Source organism: Heteronotia binoei, chromosome 17 (assembly GCF_032191835.1).
Source record: "Heteronotia binoei isolate CCM8104 ecotype False Entrance Well chromosome 17, APGP_CSIRO_Hbin_v1, whole genome shotgun sequence".
In the NCBI taxonomy this organism is placed as follows: Eukaryota; Metazoa; Chordata; class Lepidosauria; order Squamata; family Gekkonidae; genus Heteronotia; species Heteronotia binoei.
This window is the reverse complement of record NC_083239.1, coordinates 31,849,203-31,868,023: the sequence shown is the minus strand read 5'-3', so window position 1 is coordinate 31,868,023 and position 18,821 is coordinate 31,849,203. Positions and strand designations below refer to the sequence as shown.

At 50.5% G+C, this 18,821-nt stretch overlaps 1 protein-coding gene across 1 annotated transcript in view; it reads right to left on the bottom strand.

The window, feature by feature from the left end:
* Nucleotides 1-7,147: 7,147 nt before the first annotated feature.
* Nucleotides 7,148-18,821, bottom strand: part of NPHS1 (NPHS1 adhesion molecule, nephrin) — a 55,030-nt gene continuing 43,356 nt past the window's right edge. The window contains exons 24-31 of the mRNA XM_060257638.1: nt 18,533-18,637; nt 17,827-17,883; nt 15,213-15,335; nt 12,850-12,874; nt 12,450-12,558; nt 8,984-9,083; nt 8,486-8,628; nt 7,148-7,530 (exon numbers count right to left, since the gene is read on the bottom strand). Of these exons, the coding sequence (XP_060113621.1) occupies nt 7,396-7,530; nt 8,486-8,628; nt 8,984-9,083; nt 12,450-12,558; nt 12,850-12,874; nt 15,213-15,335; nt 17,827-17,883; nt 18,533-18,637 (797 nt within the window). The 3' untranslated portion in view covers nt 7,148-7,395. The remainder of the gene's footprint in view (nt 7,531-8,485; nt 8,629-8,983; nt 9,084-12,449; nt 12,559-12,849; nt 12,875-15,212; nt 15,336-17,826; nt 17,884-18,532; nt 18,638-18,821) is intronic.

Genomic DNA, 18,821 nt, shown 5'->3' with positions numbered 1-18,821 from the left:
CCGCCCCCAGCAAAGCATAACCTCTGCTCTGCTTCCTTCCTTCCCCTGTCTCTCTGTTGTGCAGAGAAAAGCTAGCCTTGAAGACTGACACAGGCTGCAAAGCCTGAGCTCTGTTTGGCTTCCTTCCTTCCCCCGTCTCTGTGTTGTGCAGAGAGGAACTGGGCTGCCTCTCCTTCCTTCTCCCCCCCCCCTCCCAGTATTTGAGAGAAAAGCTGGCATCCACTAGCACTTTAGACCGATGAAGTGTTCTTCAAGGTATGAGCTTTCCTGTGCCTTGCAGTATGTTCTTTTGGGGAGATTTCCCCGGGAGCCCTGGGTGGCAAAGAAGGGTGTGTGTGTTTTTTTCAGCTGTGAGGGGTGGGGAGTGGGCATTCCTGTAGCTATTTTTTTTTTTACCAAACGACCCCTGGGCAAAATTGTTGCTGGCTGGGGTCATTTGATGGTGAGAAAGGCTTTTTTTTCTATGCCCCCCCCCCTTCTTCCTTTCTTTTCCTGCAAGTGATACTCTGTCTGTATACTTGATGCTGGGAGCGGGGGTAGCAACAGTGGGAGGGCTTCTAGTGCCCTGGCCCCACTGGTGGACATTCTGGAAGTGACATCACAGGAAAAGGTGGAGTTTGGGTTCAATGTGCCCCAGAAGTGACATCACTTGGCCCTTGACACCACAGGAAATGACATAATTTCTGTCTCCCAGCTCCACCCCCAAATTTTAGTGGGTCACGAAGGAGAAGTGTAAAAATAACCGGGGCACGGGAAAGAAAAGTTGGGAAACCGTGCTCCAGAAGCTTATAGGAGCTTACAGTAGCCCCTATACTAAGATCCCTGTAAGCTCTTGGAGGATTGGCTACATAAGGGAGGTGTGGCCTATTATGTAAAGGAGTGCCTGGTACAAATAAAAGCCCTGCCTCTTCCTCCTATCAAGGCAGAGGACCGAGGAGTGTTGGACTGCCAGTCCAGTTGCTTGACCTCCTCTGCTTCTTCGTAGGACCTGAAGAGCAGCAAAACTGTCCTGCATTTGGCTGTCCAAGCGGCGAACCTTCCTCTGATCCAGTTCCTTCTCCAGCTGCCTGATCCCCAGAACCTTGTGAACATGAAGGTCAGCTGCTCAGACTTCCTGCTCCAGAAAGAGGGTGTTTGTGGGCAGGGGAGCCAAAGCGGGGTACATTTAGGGTTGCCAACTCCAGCTTGGGAAATTCCTAGCGATTTGGGACTGGTGCTTGGGGAGGGGGGGGGGAAGAGCTCAGCAGGGATGTGATGCTGGAGAAACCCACCCCTTCCTCCTGTCTAGAGGTCAGTTGTAATTTCTGAAGGTCCCACGTTGAGGCTGTTAACCCAGAAGGCAGCTGAAGCACTTCTTTCTTGGTGCAGAGCATTTTTGGGTCTGTGTGGCTTCCCTGTTGTGCTTACCCTAGCACAACAGGGAAGCCACACAGTGTGGGAGAGGCTTACTACATAGGAAAAATGTTGATGCTCTTGTTCCTCTTTTGGTCACTAGCATTGATGGCACAGGCACTAACCAATAGGTGCTTGTCAATCTCTGTTAGCGGTGATGACTCAGGCACTATCTAGTAGATATCCATCAGTCTCTAAAAATTTTTTACAGATGTTCGACAAGAGCTTTAGTGGCCACAGCAAGAGGGAGGAATGAAACTAAGAATTAGCAATACCAGTATTATGCTGAGAACTGGTAGTACTGCACTCCTGGTTTATCCACTCTGTTTTTACAGCTCTGACTGGGTAGCACCCCCTGTCTGGCACACATATCTTCTCCTTCCAAGAAGGGGACTAGTTCAGGGCTCAGCAAGGCGATATACGTGATATAAGTCATGCTGAGCATCCTCTGACTTTGACTTATAAACATACAAGTCAAGCCATTGGGGTACTCAAGTTTCCACATGCTGCTGGGCCCAATTCTAAGGGTTTCTATTTGCCCACTTATGGCAGGAGACCTTCAGGCAATCACAGCCCTTGACCTGCTGGAGCTCAGCTGATTGGTGGGTTGAAACTGGCACCAAAGGCTGGGGGGGCGGTCCATGATTGTCCTGGGAAGAAAAATAAAAATAAGGCCTCATCTCCTTACTGGAAGTTTTAACCATAGAGTTCCTGGTGATTCTTAGAGCTACCCAGAAGCGATGAGCAGCTCTAGCAATCACCAGAAATTCTATAGTATTGCCAGGGCTTTTTTTTTTAGCAGGAACGCAGTTTCCACTGGTTTGGCGTCGGGGTGTGTGGCCTAATACACAAAGGAGTTCCTGCTGGGCTTTTTCTACAAAAAACGCCCTGTGTGGAGCAATGATGATGTCAGGGGGTGTGGTTTAATATGCAAATGAGTTCCTGCTGGGCTTTTTCTACAAAAAGAGCCCTGGGTATTACCATAGAATTCTATGGTCAGAACTTCTGATAAGTAGACAAGGCCTTGTTTTTCTTTTTTCTCCTGGGACTCTTCCCCCTCCACAGCCCTCCCCGCAGTTGCCTGGCACTGCTTGTCAGCCCTGCTGATGTGGCTTAGGAGGGTGATATGGGAGGAAAGGCTGAAGTCACTTGTCCCTTTGTACTGTGCTCCTGAGTCAAGTCAGACCCCAGAATACATGAGGATGTTAGTTGCCTTATATTGCATGTGACTGTGAATAGGGGGCCACCTGACCAGATTCCCAAGTTTTGGAGGTCCCTTAATGCCTCCTTTTCCACCCACACCTGCCTGTACCTCTGTCTCCTGTTTACAAGCCCTCCTGTAGCCCATGGTCATTTGTCTGTAGTGCTGCTGCCCCTTGTGTGCCTCCCACACGCCCTTCCCAAATGATGTGGAGCAGCTGGGAGCAGAAGTGGTGGGAAAATGAGAACAAACAGGAAGTGATATATCATGGCCAGTTGTGAATTGGGTGACGTTCCCTTATTGAACTACCTAGTTATTTTCCCCTGGTCCCTTAGGGCTGAAAAGCATGTGCTGTGATTCGGTTTGGCTTTCCTCTGCTGGTTGCTGGCTGCAAGGCTTTTTTTTGTATGGGGATCTTCTTTTGCATATTAGGCCACAACCTCTGTTGTAGCCAATCCTCCTGGAGTTTACAGTAGGCCCTGTACAAAAAGCTTGTAAGTTCTTGGAGGATTGGCTACATCAGGAGGGTGTGGCCTAATATGCAAAGGAGTTTCTGCTACAAAAAAAAAAAAAAAAACCCGGACTGTAAGTTTTTGTTCAAGCAGAGGAAAGGCAAGGCCCTGCTTTTGTTCCCAATAAAACTTTCAATCCTTCCAGCACGGAGTTATTATAGGAAGGGCATAGGACAGGTGGTAGGGGAGGTGCATGGGTAGGGGTCAAAGGCATTGGGCCCCACCAGAAGCCATGGGCCTCGGAAGCTGCCCCACCTCAACGTATGCTGACGCCAGCCCTGTTCTCTGTCCCCACCAGGCTCACGGGAACACTGCGCTGCACATGGCTGCTGGGCTGCACAGACACCCTTTGCAGACACAGATCGTGCGCCTGCTGCTGCACTCCTGGGCTGATCCCACAGCCCGGAACCTGGAGAACGAGCAGCCGGTTCACCTGCTGGCTGCGGAGCCGGCTACCGAGGAGGTGAGCAGAATTGCCTGGCGGGTGGTGTAAGGTGGGTCAGAAGACAGCAACAGAGCCTGACTCAATCTTGTCTCTTCCCAAGTTACGCCAGCTGCTCAGGAGCCGCCGTGCAGGCGGTGCTGGACTGGCTGCTCTCCCATCCGGTCCGTAATGAACTACACACCTGTGACTGCAAGGACCGCCAACTGCTCATAGAGGGATTGGAAGAATGTGGATTTTGTCGTGTGTTTCACAGCCGCAGCATCTTATGTGTTTCTATTTAACTAATTTATTGGGTTGGGGGGTTATGCCCACTTTCTTTGAGCGAGACTGACACAAATTGCCCCATCAGTACTCTCACCCTTGTTGGTGCACAATTCCCTTTGGGGACATCTTGTTGCATCAGATTGGGTTGAAGCATAAATATCTGTTTGGTCCCTTGCCTTTTAGCCCCTCCTTGCTGGTGGCAGCAATCCTGAGTGTGTCTACTCAAGTGTAAGTCCCACTATATTCCATGGGGCTTTCTCCCAGAACAGCAGTTTTCAGATTGCCGCTGCCATATAACTGGGGAACAAATACGATCGTCTGTGACCCGCAAAGGAATTTCTTGGTACAAGAATACAAATTTCCTCCAGTATTCCAGCTGTTACCCCCACACCAGTTGCCCTGGGGCAAAGAAAGTTCCCCATCCACGGCACTTTATCATTTCTATGAAATGAGTTCTCTCCCTTTCCCCCGATCCACGGCACTTTATCATTTCTATGAAATGAGTTTTATCTGAACCATATTGGTTTATTGAAAATTGGATCTTCTAGCATGGCTCATATAGCCGAGCTGCCTCATAAATTTGCCCTAGCCTAGCCAATGGGATTTGGCTGTCCCCATTTCAATGGCTAGTTCAAAACTTGTAAAAGAATGACACAGAAAAGTTCTAGCAGCTGTAGCTTCCCTGACCTGTAGTACAGGAACCACAGAAGTAACAGCTGGTAAAATTCTTCGCTGTCTTAAGGCATACCACAGTTTCAAAAGCTATTTCAGAGTCATTCCCTCTGCCCAGGGAATTCTGGGAATTGTAGTTTTGTGTAAGCAGTAGCTTGGGCCTCTGAGGAAGTTCTCAAAAACTTTGTCAAAGCTCCCAGGATTCTTTGGGAAGAGGGTATACACTGTGACCATCAAAATGGTATAAAACATGGTAGGTTTGTAGCATAGAAGGTACAAACACCCTCTTGGGGTACACAAACCTGCTGACGCTACTATTTTGTTACACCCCGAAAAGCCTGAGGCAAATATGAAAGTTCAGCGTTACCCTCTGGTGCTTAGAACTGGTCCAGAGTCCCTGGCCAAAGCAGGGTCTTCGGCAGTCTAAGCTGCAGGGATAAACACTGCGTGTTTTTTTGGAATTCCGGCTCCGGCCTGCATTACGCCCTCTCACAGCATCTGTGCCCTGCAACCTGTAGTCAGTTCCCTGATTTTATTCAGAGCCCTAAAAGGCTCTCTATGGCTTAATGCCAAGGAAGCAGTTTGTTTTCACGACCGCACTACCTTCAAGGTGGCTGTATCCCCACAAAGTGGGGTCCCCCTTCTTGTTTCCTTCTCCCCTGCTAAAGAATGCTGCTGTCCAGGCCTCGGATTCAGCAGGAGCTCACAGGAGCACAGCTCCTGAACCTTTCTGAGGGTCCCCCCTCCTCCTCCCCACTTTGTCCATTGAATAGTAGGTGCAGACGCATAACAAATCCCTGGATGAGCTCCACCACCTATTTTTCTACAAAGCAACCCGTTGCTCTCACCTTTTATAGAACAGGTGTCCCCCCCTCACCCCTTCTGAATATTCTTGCTGTCCTAATAAAACTTTCATAAAAAAACTGGCACGTGTGGCTCTCCTTGCATCCCACCTGAGGTGGCCAGATTTGAAACCCACCTCTATGTTTCACAGAGGCGGTTTCTGTACAGGGCTGATTCCACATTGTGGACTCGCTGCAGTGACGTCACAGCAGCTATGGAATGTCCACACAGGGCTGTTCTCTGGCTAGGGTTGCCACTCCGCAGTTCGGGACAGGGGATCCCCTAGTTTGGAGGCCCTCCCCTCGCTTCGGGGTTATCAGAAAGTGAGGGGGGGGTTGAATGTCTGCTGGACACTCCATCATATCCTGTGGAGACTGGTCCCCATAGGGTATAATGAAGAACTGATCCATGGGGCTCCGAGGGGGGGGGCTGTTTTTTCAGGTAGAGGCACCATATTTTCAGCATAGCATCTGGTGCCTCTCCTAAAAAAAAAAAAAGATTGGATGAGGGGGTCCAATTATATGAACCCCAAAAGAAGGTGCCCCCATCCGCCATTATTTCCAATGGAGGGAAGGCATTTAAAAGGAGTGTGGTCTCCCTTAAAAGGAGAGCCAGTTTGGTGTAGTTATTTGAAAGAACCGGGTTGGATTCCTCACTCCTCCACATGCAGCTGCTGGAGTGACCTTGGGCTAGTCATAGCTCTCTCAGAACTGTTCCTCTCGAGAGAGAGAGAGAGCTCAGTCCCATCTCACAGGGTGTCTCTTGTGGGAAGGGGGAGGAGATTGTAAGCCACACTGAGACTCCTTCAGGTACTGAAGGGCAGGGTATTAATCCAATCTCTTCTTTAAATGTGATGGCCAGAACTCCCTTTGGAGTTCAGTCGTGCTGGTCACAACCTTGTTCCTGGCTCCACCCCCAAAGTCCCCCGATACTTCCTGAGTCAAACCGGGCTTCCCCTCACCCCTGCCAGAGGGCTTGTGTGCTGGCTTTTGGGGGGGGGAAATAGTAATAGGTATATCACTATAGTGTTATACTTACCACCAGGCTTTTAAAAAAATAATACTGGGCATATCGCTATAGTGTTATACCTACTTCCTTTTTTATTTTTAAGCTGTCAAAAAGCGCAGTGGGGGGAAATGGCAGGGAGGAGGGGATGGGAAGGAAAACTGCACCAGCTATTGGCAGGGAGGCTCGGAAATTAACCTTCCTGTCCGCATTGTCGACTAACCAGTTTTTACTCCGCTATTTCTGGAAACATCTGCTGACAGCAGGTTCCAGAAATATCTCAGCCAAGGGACACCACAAAAGGAAGATATCATGCGGATGCTCAAAAAAACACACACAACTAAAACACTGAAGTTTGAGAGCCAAGGCAGAACAGTTCCTCCATGGTGGAAATAACTGTGAAGAAGCGAAGGAATCTTGGCAGGCACTGCTTCTCCTGTCCATGTATGTTACAGAAGCAGCTGCAGTTCTCCACGCCCAGATAAAGAGGAGACAAAACGATTGTCTCTGTTCAAAACTGGCCCACTTTCCCATGCGCCTGCTCTCTGGGCCTGTGCTCGAGACTCCTGTTGAAGTGAGGAGAGGAGATGGACAAGCTGGTGATGAACCCACATGTTGTAACAGAGATGAGCTAATTTGTGGCAATAAAGAAAGATTGTTGTGTTGTCTTCCAGCTGGCTCTGTCACTGCTGTTCTCCCCACGCATCTTGTGTGCCAGCCGCAGTCCGTCACCCCTCTCCCACACTGCCTCCTGACCGCTTAGCCCAACCTCCTTGACAAAACCAGAGAAAAGAGCAGGAAGGGACCGCGATATGTAATAAGGAGCTGTTTATTCAAAAATGTACCAAACCTCCCACCTGGGCTGAACGGGCCTTTTGCCGTATGACATGTGGAACCAGTGCTCCCACTTCCAATTCTCCTTTCCCCCTCTCAGTATTTGGCACCCCTTGGGACAAAAAAAGACATTTTAAAAGGTTATTCTCCATTATAACACTTGACTACAAGGAGGGGTCAAGCACCCGTATCCTGACACGTGTCCAACGTAACGTGTCTTTTGGCCCTCAGACCAATTCCCCAAGATGCTCAAATGGCAGTGTCCTGTCCCTGCTGAATGGTGGCGTATCAGCCACAAGGTCGTAAACTGGCATTATCTCCTCGTAGCCAGCCAGTGGTCTTCTGCTCTGCTGATAGGGTCCCTAGGCACAAGGGAAAAGGGCCAACGTGAACATACGAAGAAGATGACTGCAGATTTATACCTCACCCTTCTCTCTGAATCAGAGACTCAGAGTGGCTTACAATCTGTATCTTCTCCCCCCACAACAGACATCCTGTGAGGTGGGTGGGGCTGAGAGGGTTCTCACAGCAGCTGCCCTTTCAAGGACAACTCCTGAGATAGCTATGGCTGACCCAAGGCCATTCCAGCAGGTGTAAGTGGAGGAGTGGGGGATCAAACCTGGTTCTCCCAGATAAGAGTTTGCACACTTAACTACACCAAACTGGCTCAAATAAAGGTGCCTTGTAGTACAGTATATATTATACTGAATCAGACACTTCATCAAAATCAGGATTGTTGACTTGGATTGGCAGCTGCTCTCCAAGGCCTCAAGTAAAGGTCTTTCACATGAACTACTATGAGAATTTTTAACTGGAGATGCCAGGGATAGAACCTGGGACCTTCTTTCTGCAAGCCAAGCGGAAGCTCTACCACTGAGCTATGGCTCTCACCCCGCACCCCCCCTCAGCACCACTGAGATAACCTGCAAGTCCCAGAAGGTAGCAGCTACAGAGGGCTGTTTAGGAAGCACCAGTCCACCCATGGCTGGCTGTCATGACAGGAAATAAAACCTCCACACATTTCCGTGAGTAATACAACTTGTTGAGGTCAAACATCCTTCATGCTCTGGAGTTAGCTGACTGGCCATTACCCAAAAAGGAGACCACTGATCCATTTAGGCTTCAATCTAAACCAGTAAGGCGCTTTCTACTTTCTCTTTGGGCAACACAGCAGCTGCGCTCCAACCAGGGCAAAAGTCTGCAGTATCTGATTTTTGTTGTGGAGTCCCTTTAAGGAGCCGGGAAAAGGAGAAATGGTAGCCCACCATAGTAGGAAGAAGGCCATCTTCCTATACAGCTCAGATAGGAAATTCTCACCTCATACTCGGGGATCCATGGTGCTTCCTCAGGATACCAGGTACTATAAAGAGGTCTCTTTCCCTTGTATTTTGAGGGTATCATCACTTCTTCGTACTCATGGGGCTCTGGAGAGCTTAGCCATGGGGGTGATGTAGGAGGCTCTGCCAAGACAAAGGAACCCTCCTTTAGAATGTGTAGCTTGAAGCACTGGAATTTGGGATCAAGTAACGTGAGCCTAAGTTATGGGGCTGTAGCTTAGGGGCAGAGAAGAAGACTGCAGATTTATACCCTGCCCTTCTCTCTGAATCAGAGACAGCGCAGCTTACAACCTCCTATATCTGCTCCCCCCACAACAGACACCCTGTGAGGTGGGTGGGGCTGAGAGGACTCACAGCAGCTGCCCTTTCAAGGACAACTCCTGCGATAGCTATGGCTAACCCGGTTCTCCCAGATAAGAGTCCGCACACTTAACCACTATACCAACTGTGGGGACGGAAGTAGCTAGGCCTCACCCACCTGTAATGCTGGCATCCGTCTCACTCTCAGCATGGCGGCCCAGCCGGGACCAGGGCCGTGGAGAGGCCATAGAGTCGGTCGTTGTCTCAACAGAACTACCCTGCAGAAGAAGAAGAGTTGGTTTGTATACCCCGCTCTTCACTACCCGAAGGAATCTCCAAGCAGCTTACAATCACCTTCCCTTCCTCTCCTCGCAACAGACACTCTGTGAGGTAGGTTGCTTCAGACACAACCATGTCTGAAGCAACAAGGAAAACTGCAATGTTTATACATAAAAATAATGGTAGTGTGGGACAGTGGCTAGAGCAGGGGTGGCCAAATTTGCTTAACGTAAGAGCCGCATAGAATAAACATCAGATGTTTGAGAGCCACAAGGACGGAAGGAAGGCAAATAGAGGGGGAAAGGAAAGAAAGCAACTTTAAATACAGTAAAAGAGAAATGCCTTTTCCAAGTCAGCTGACAGGGTGGGGGGGGCTTCAAAAGCCACACAATATGTGTGAAAGAGCCACATGTGGCTCCCGAGTCACAGTTTGGTCACCCCTGTTGTATAAGGACTGAGTAGACTCAGATTCAACACGTCACTCACCAATGCAGTTCACTGGATGCCCTTGGCCCGATTAGCCTAGCCTACATCACAAAGTTGTTGTGATGATAAAACAGGTGGGGAAGAACCTGGTCCATAGCCCTGTATTTATTTATTTATGAACTTTACTTTGTGTCTCTCTTAGAGACTGTCTGTCTCCCCAGGGGAAACCCAAAGCCGCTTACAACATCATTCTTCCCTATATTATCCTAACAACTCTTGGGTGAGAGTGAGTGATTGGCCCAAATGTCACCCAGCAAGCTTCCGTAATAGTGTGCACATTCGAACCTGGGTTATCTCCAAGATCCTAGGCCACACTGTAACTGGTACACCACAGAGTGAAATTAAACTTTCACACACATGCATGCACACGCACATGCCCTTACCTGGATAGTCCAGGCTAGACCGATCTTGTTAGATCTCAGATACTTAGCAAGATCAGCCTTGGTTAGTATTTAGAGAGGAGACCTCCAAGGAAGTCCAAGGTCGCTATGCAGAGGCAGGCAATGGCAAACCACCTCTAAACATCTCTTGCCTTGAAAACCCTACAGCTGTGGAAAGGGAAAGGAAAGGTCCCCTGTGCAGCACCAGCCGTTTCCGACTCTGGGGTGACGCTGCTTTCACAACAGACTTTTTACAGGGTGGAACAAATAGGAGTCGATTGCACCTTTAAGACCAACTTAGTTTTATTCAGAACGTAAGTCGTGTGCATGCACACTTCTTCAGACGAGGAATGAGGTACAGTAAGCAGAGCCACATATAGCTGGTGGGGTTGGAATGCAAAGTGGTGGTGGTTTGCCATTGCCTTCCCCGTTCATCTACGCTTTCCCCCCAGCAAGCTGGGAACTCATTTTACTGACCTCAGAAGGATGGAAGGCTGAGTCAACCTTGAGCCGGCTACCTGAAAACCCAGCTTCCGTCGGGGATCGAACTCAAGTCATGAGCAAAGCTTAGGGCTGCAGTACTGCAGCTTTAACACTGCGCCACAAATTCTCTCTCTCTCCCTCTCCTATTTTGGGCAGGAGCAGAGCTCCAGAAGCTCTAAATTTTTTTTCTTTCTTTCTTTCTCCCCTCCCCCCCTCCAAATACTTGCTTCTGGGCTCCATTGTTCAAACCCCCTGTGAGAATTTGGCTGAACTCTTAAGTTTTGACTAACTTTCTAATATTTTCCCCATCCCAAGAAAAAGAAGGGAAAATAACCAAAACATATGGAAATCTTCATCATGCCACTGTGACTGCATAGGAGAAAGTAATTTTAAAAGTATGAGAGGAGTATTATGACAATGATAATTCAAGAAGCATTTTAAAGTAGATGCTGAGCAGATATAATTTAGTACACCTTCCAGTGATGTCAGGGGTGTGTGGCAGATGCAAATGAGTTATACTAATAAGCTTCAGCACCTCTTTTTCTACTAAATTACCCCTCTATCTATCATCTAGCTTTCTATCTACCTGCCTATCTATCAGGAGCCCCGTATCGCAGAGTGGTAAGCTGCAGTACTGCAGTCCAAGCTCTGCTCACGACCTGAGTTCGATCCCAGCAGAAGCTTGTTCAGGTAGCCAGCTCAAGGTTGACTCAGCCTTCCATCCTTCCAAGGTCAGTAAAATGAGCACCCAGCTTGCTGGGGGGAAAGTGTCAATGACTGGGGAAGGCAATGGCAAACCACCCCATTAAAAAGTCTGCGAAGAAAATGTCATGATGTGACATCACCCCATGAGTAAGTAACGACTTGGTGCTTGCACAGGGGACTACATCCATCCATCTATCTGTCTCCTTACAATAAGCCTTACAATAAGCCTCACGCTTTGGATGAGTAACTTTCTTTGGGGGGGGGGCTATTTCCAGCTACAGCCTCTTCCAGCAGCTGCAAGTGTTCCCAAAAGGTCCACTGTAATTTTAAAGGAAAAGCAAGTCTCCAGCACTCATGAGCCTGGCAAATGAGCCGGAACGAGAAACATGGGATTCTTTGCTGCTGGAAAAAAAAGTGGAAGCCATCTGGGTAAGGCTTCTCGATCAGTGCTCAGCGCCATAGCTCCCCAATGGCTCAACAAACCATTTCCCCAGGGACCCATCTTCCTTTCTACTATACAAGTCCCTGGAGGGAAAGAGGAAAGTATATTTTAAAGCTGCATTTATGTGAGGCACAATATGCTAATTTTCCTTGTTGGCATAATTTATCTCTTTTGCAGAATGCTGGATTTTTACGCTGAATTCTGCAGTCCTTGCAAATGGGCTGTTTCCGGGATTCACTCAAGATTTACTCTTTTTTTTTTTCATGGGATATAAACTTTATGTTGAGTGTGGGTTACAGATGAGGAAGAACAGCTGCCTCTGTTTAATTGTAAACTATTGAGGGGGGAGGAAATCTCAGAAAGGAACTGAGCAGTTGGTCCTTTCCAATATAGCTAGTGGGGGGGGAGGAGTAACTGTCTCTTTGATCCTTCTTGGTGTTAGGGTTGCCAGCTTTCACATCAGCCCCTACTCCTGTACCTTCGATAGCTGCACCGCAGACATTAGCAAGGGAGCATGTTTCTCCTCCACATTAAAAAAAATAAAAGCTTCACTGGTTTCTGCTCATCAAGTAACTGTGAAATGCACAGAACAAAAGCCGGTCTATCCCCATTTTTGCAAGGCAGCCTTTTAGCGACACCTCCTAAGGCAGGGGTGGAATTCTAGCAGGAGCTCCTTTGCATATTAGGCCACACACCCCTTATGTAGCCAATCTTCCAAGAGCTTACAAAAAAGAACCTTGTAAGCTCTTGGAGGATTGGCTACAATCAGGGGTATGTGGCCTAATATGCAAAGGAGCTCCTGCTAGAATTCCAGCCCTGCCCTGTGCCTAATGTTGCCCTGTGCCTCACCTACCCACAATTCCGCTTACCCTGGGAGATGTGCTGGCCTCAGAGCTGTGCTCCTCCAACTTTGCTGGTGTTGCACCAAATTTCAGCCATTTGTTGTCAGAGTAGTTGTTCTCGCTTCGCACCTTTGACCTGAAAACAGCCACCGTATTCTCTTTCCATAGAATTTTGCCCAAAAACCAGAGTGTTGTCTCTGGCAATGCCAATGCAATGACATCACGTCCAGGTGACATCAGCATCTTGTGCAACACCCCACCATCCCCCAGAATGCTCCCCAGATCCCCTAGCCGGAGCAACGAGGGAACCTGACAACCTAATGACATTATACCCCATTGTGGTCCCTTCCCACCTGAAATCCCACCATCCCTCAAAATCTCCAAGACAGGGAGCAGGGTCCCTCCCTCATGCCTAGTTAATACTCACCCAGCTCCAACTTTGGACCCATCTCCTGCAAAAGAGAACAAGAATACAAAGGAAGGCCTTATGCAATCAGATGGCAAAAACCAGCTGGGGTCTTATATTAACAGCAAACTAAGTGGTGACTGGAGATCTCCGGGAATTACAACTGGTCTCCAAGGTACAGAGCTCAGGTCCCTTTGACAAAATGGCCGCTTTGGAGAGTGGCCTGCCTGGCAATATACTTGCTGAGATTTAGGGTTGCCAAGTCGAATTCAAGAAATATCTGGGGGCTTTGGGGGTGGAGCCAGGAGACTTTGGGGGTGGAGCCAGGAGACACTGGGGGCGGAGCCAGGAGCAAGGGTGTGACAAGCATAATTGAACTCCAAGGGAGTTCTGGCCATCACATTTAAAGGGACAGCACACATTTTAGAATGCCTTCCTTCTATAGAAAATAATGAAGGATAGGGGCACCTTCTTTTGGGGCTCATAGAATTGGACTCCCTGGTCCAATCTTTTTGAAACTTGAAAGGTATTTTGGAGAGAGGCACTAGATGCTATACTGAAAATTTGGCGCCTCTGCCTCAAAAAACAGCCCCCCCAGAGCCCCTGACACCCGCAGATCAATTCCCCATCATTCCCTATGGGAATCATTCCTGGAGGTGCATAATGGCTATGGGGGTGGAGCTTCCCCCGCCGGCCAGCTGGCTGGGGGAGGGGGAAAGCCTGTAAAACCAGGGGATCCCCCACTGGGACCTGGGGATTGGGAAGCCTACTGAGATTCCTCCCGTCCCCATACCTCACCCTCTCCAGGCTCCGCCTCCAAAATCGCCAGGTATTTCCCAACACAGAGTTGGCAAGCCTAGTTCCTCTGGAGAAGATGGATGCTTTGGAGGATGAATGTTATGGCATCTTACCCCTCTGAGGTTCCTCCTTTCCACAAATCACTCCCTCCCCAGGCTCTGCCCCAAAAATCTCCAGGAATTTCCCAACCCAGAGCTGGCAACCCTAACAGGGTCCACCTCTTCTTTAGACAGTTCGCCACTGAGAGGAAAAAGACAGAACCGACTGCCTGAACTCCACCAAAGTCACTCAGGGCAGTGCCGGATTAAAAACCCTGTGGAGGCCCCTAGGGAGTCAAAATCTCAGGGGGGGGGGGCCTCGCAAATTATCACCACCACCAGTGGCCCTCTCTGCAGCCTCAGCCTGCAGGCACCTTCTCTAAAGCCTCTTTGACAAAGCTGCAGGGGAGAGGCAAAGAGAGGCAAACTTGCAGACAACACCAGCAGCAGCTGCACCAAGCAAGTCAGGCAAAGAGCAGCTCAGTTGCTAGCGGCACATGCAGCCTGAGAAGGCTGCAAACAGGAGGGAAATTGGGAGGGAGTCAGAGTGGAGCCCCTAAAGGTGTGGGGGCCTATAGGCCAATGCCTACTTGGCCTAACTGTTAATCCAGCCCTGAGTCTCAGGGGTTTATGCAGAGGCGTCACTAGGGCAGGGCCAAGGGGGCCATTGGCCCCCCCTAGAGCATTCTCATTGGCCCCCTAGGGCTCTTTGAAGGCAGCAGGCGGCAAGCAATCACAGTCTTTATTGGCGGGAGACGCGGGGAGGCTCTTTCAAGGCAGTGGCGAAGCGAGAGAAGGCCGGGAGGGAAGAGGAAAGCGCAGCTCTCCGCAGGCAGGCATCAGAGGGCGAGCAGGCAAACCAGGGAAGGGAGGACGTTGCGAGCCAACCAGCGAGGGAAAGGAGGCTTTAGACGCGCGGGGCGCAGGAGGGAAGGGAAGGGGGCAGGCAGGCAGAGAGCGAGGGAGTCCCTCACGCAGGAGGAAAACAGGCGGCATCGGCCGCGCTCGCAGCAGCAAGAGGAGGAGCGGGTGAGGGGTAGCGCAGGAGCATTGCCGGCAGTGCGCATGAGCGCCAGTGCTGAAGACTCCGCACCGCAGGCGCTGCTGCTGGCGGCGGGGGAGGAGGGGGCAGGCGACGAGGACCCGAAGCGGGCTTCTTTCTCGCTGGTTCTCGCCAGGTGCGCTGAGCTCCCCCAGCCGCCGCTCTCGGCTAGCAACTGGTCTTGCACAAGCCCGCGCCGCCGCCAGCGCCTTGGGAGGGACGGACTGATGGAAGAAGTAGTTTGCAGGACGAGCAGCGCCTCTCCTCAAGTTTCGGGACGGTTACCGTCCCCAAATCTTTCGGCTTCTCCAGGCGGAGGCTTCCTTTGTTCGAACGCGAGGGATTTAGCACCTCTGGGCAGCGCACGAGGACTGCTGCTCTTCCCTCCGAGTCCGGCACACTTGGCCCCAGGGTGCAACCGACTTGGCCCCAGGGTGCAACCCACGCACTTGGCCCCAGGGTGCAACCCACCCCAGTGACGCCACTGGGTTTATGCACGTGCTTACCTTCCAAGGCTTGGGCCCGCCGCTTACAGAACAGGTAGCCCAGGAGGGAGAGGCTAGAAACGATCAGGATCCCTCCCACAGCACCAAGGAGCTCAATGAGGAAAAGGGGTAATGCAGGGCTGCCTGGAAAGGCAAAATTAAAAAGATGGTGCCTGGGACCAGCACTTCCACGCATGCGGAAGACGAACCCGGGAGTCCCATTGAGAACTCCCCCTTCCCCACAGCATAAAAGGCAGGATTCCTTCATGGGTGTTGTGCAACAATTCAATTTGTGCGGGAAGAAAGGGAAGGGAATAGCCTAGCTGCCATTTGTCCTGTTTGCTTTGGGGGTTTTTTAATGAACTGGAACCCATCAGGCTGCTAATTTCCAGGTGGGGCCTGGGGATCTCCCAGAACTACAACTGATCTCCAGACTATAGAGATCAGTTCCTTGGAAGGCAGTAGCTGCTTTGGAGCGGTAAACTGTATAGTGTTATGCAGGGCTTTTTTTGTAGCAGGAACTCCTTTGCATATTAGGCCATGCCCCCTGATGTAGCCAATTCCCCAGGAGCTTATAGTAGACCCTGTACTAAGAGCTAGGGTTGCCAAGTCCAATTTCAGAAATATCTGGGGACTTTGGGGGTGGAGCCAGGAGGCTTTGGGGGTGGAGCCAGAAGACACTGGGGTGGAGCTAGGGGGAGGGGGGGAAACGGCACCAAGAGCGTGGCGAGCCGCTCCATCTCGGAGCGGGCGGCCGCTGCGCTGCTGCTGCCTCTTCTCCGCTCACCGTAGCTGCTCCTCCGAGATGGGCTCAGGCTGAGCCCATCTCGGAGGAGCAGCTAAAATGAAGCCGAGAAGAGGCGGCAGCAGCGCAGCGCCATCACCCGCTCTGCCTCTGAGGTAAAATCCGAGAAGGGGAGGGTGGAGGCAGGCCAGGAGCGTGGCAAGCCGCGAGTCCGGGTCCTAGAAGGGCCCAGATTCGCGGCTCACCACGCTCCTGGCCTGCCTCCACCCTCCCCTTCTCGGATTTTACCTCAGAGGCAGAGCGGGCGATGGCGCTGCCCTGCTGCCGCCTCTTCTCGGCTTCATCTTAGCTGCTCCTCCGAGATGGGCTCAGCCTGAGCCCATCTCGGAGGAGCAGCTACGGTGAGCGGAGAAGAGGCGGCAGCCGCGCAGCGGCGTCGCCCGCTCCGAGATGGGGCGGCTCGCCGCGCTCCTTGCCGCCATTTCCCCCCCTCCCCCCACTTCCGTTTTTTTAGGGAGCAGGGGAAGAGGCTGGAAATCCTGGGGTCCCCCGCCAGGGCGGGAGGTTTGGGAAGCCTACTAAGAGCCCTGTAAGCTCCAGGAGGATTGGCTACATCAGGGGTGTGTGGCCTAATATGCAAAGGAGTTCCTGCTACAAAAAAAAAGCATTATGCTCAACTGAGGTCCCTTCCTTCCCCAGTGCCCCAGGCTCCACCCTCAAATCTCTCAACCTGGAGCTGGCAACCCTCAACACAGCTGCAAACATGACAGAAAGTCATGTGACATCAGAGCCCATATGATAGGGTGGGGAGTGGGGCTGGCAACTGGCAGGAGTCTGGGGAGGAACAATGTTATGTTCCTTCAGGGAAATCCTAGAAGGGACATCCTGCCTCTCTAGGAATCTCCAAGAGCTCTCTGGTAATATCTTTGCACTAATGGGAGCACCAACCAGCGGAGCACTGTCAGCCAATGGGAGCTTGGGGCAGCTAAGCAGCATGCTTAGCACTGGGGAGGAGAAGGCAAAGGTGGGTTTTTGTAGGGCGTGGGGACTCCGAATCAGCCTGCGCTACAAAGGAATCCTTTCCACTACCGAGTGATCCTGCCTCATAGTCCTGCAGGCGAGCAGGGAAATCAAGAGGACTGTCCCCCTTGGCAGCAGGCAGGGCTGCACAACCCACCAGGGGATCTGGACCTACATGGAGCTAAAGACCACTGCAGTATAGCCATTGATCCTGGTATCTGGGAGAAAAAGGGCTATTTTCCTGCGAAGAAAAAGCATTTCGGCTCACCGAAGCTGTAATATCTCTGCAACGGAAACACAACCTTGAGGGCAGACATATAGATTGTGCACATCAAATGGGAAACGATGCACATTTATCCTGTAATAAACTAATTGTGCCGAGAGGCATTTAATTACAAGCCCCAGTCAAGGCTGTTTGTACTCTGCACCAAAAGAAACAAATAAATGAATCCAAATGCTGCATCAAACGGTGTGCAAACTGAGGGAGGGGGAAAGCAGACCTGAAGAAAATATGTGCATTAAGTGCCTTTACGAATACTTATCTTCTGTCAGCCTCCTCCTGCTAAATGTATGTAACAGTTCCCTCCAACTCCTGCCCTCTGAAGTCTCGCTCATTTTTTTCCTACAAATACTGTCTGTTTGCATCAGGCTTCTCTTAATACTCATATGGACCAGAAACGTGTGTGGTTTTTTAATGGGGGGGGGGGGATGGAGAGGGTGAATCTCCGAATGCTGAATTCTGCATCAGGCATCAGCATTTTGGCGAGAATGATCAGAAGCCACCAAAGACGTCCACAGCCATTTACAGTGAAGGGATAACACGGGGACAGAAGAAGGCACTGACAGTTAAGATGATAAATATCATCATACCTGGTTCAGTCACAGGTGGAGTTCTCGGCTCTCTCTCAATCGGCTCCCCGTTTATCCCTGCAAGAGAAGTCATTGAGTAAAGACTGGGTGGGAACCAAATTTTGACAGCGTCACGTGAAGGACAGGAAAGGAGACTGTCTTGCTTATCCAACCATCTTTTATACTGGATCAAAATGCTAAACATCCCAGGAAAGACACAGATGAGATCTTCTGATTTCTGTCATTTCAACTGTCTAGAGTCTTTTACAACATATTCCTTGAAACCATGCAGTGACCCCAATTTATCTCCCAACATGGAAGGTCTAAAGCAGGGGTGGCCAAACTGCGGCTCGGAAGCCACATGTGGCTCTTTGTCTTTCACACATATTGTGTGGCTCTCAAAGCCCCCAGTACTCCGTTGGCCATTTCTCTCTTTAAATCACTTCTCCAGGCAGCCTGGAAATGCATTTAAAGTTGCTTTCTTTCTACCTCTCTCTCCCCATCTATGTGTTTTCCTTCCTTGCAGCTCTCAAACATCTGACATTCATGTCTTGTGACTCTCAAACATCTGACATTTGTTCTATGTGGCTCTTATGTTAAAGTAAGTTTGGCCACCCCTGGTCTAAAGTATACAGGAGTAGAACTCGCCAGCCACAGCAATTGACCAGAATCCAGGGACCAACATCCAGCGAAAGGAACCCAACCCAGACTTTCAGGGTCAACTTACCTTGACTGAGACAACCCCAACACAACTGGCAGCTGCAGCAGCCCAGCCATGAAGCAGCCAAACCAGGCCAGCTGGAGCTGCAGACTCTGGGCTCAGAAACAAGTGCTAGGTGGTGCCAGTCACATCATCAAGGGAAAGGGAGCAGCCCAGAAAAAAGCTGCAGCTGAGAAGCAGTTCTGGGACACTTCTGATTGGGCGAAGGGGTAGAGGGGAGGAGCAAGCCAGGGGGGGAGGGGGGATTAGAATGGCAGCCTATTTAAGGAGGGTCTGCAGCAGGCCAAGGAGGCTG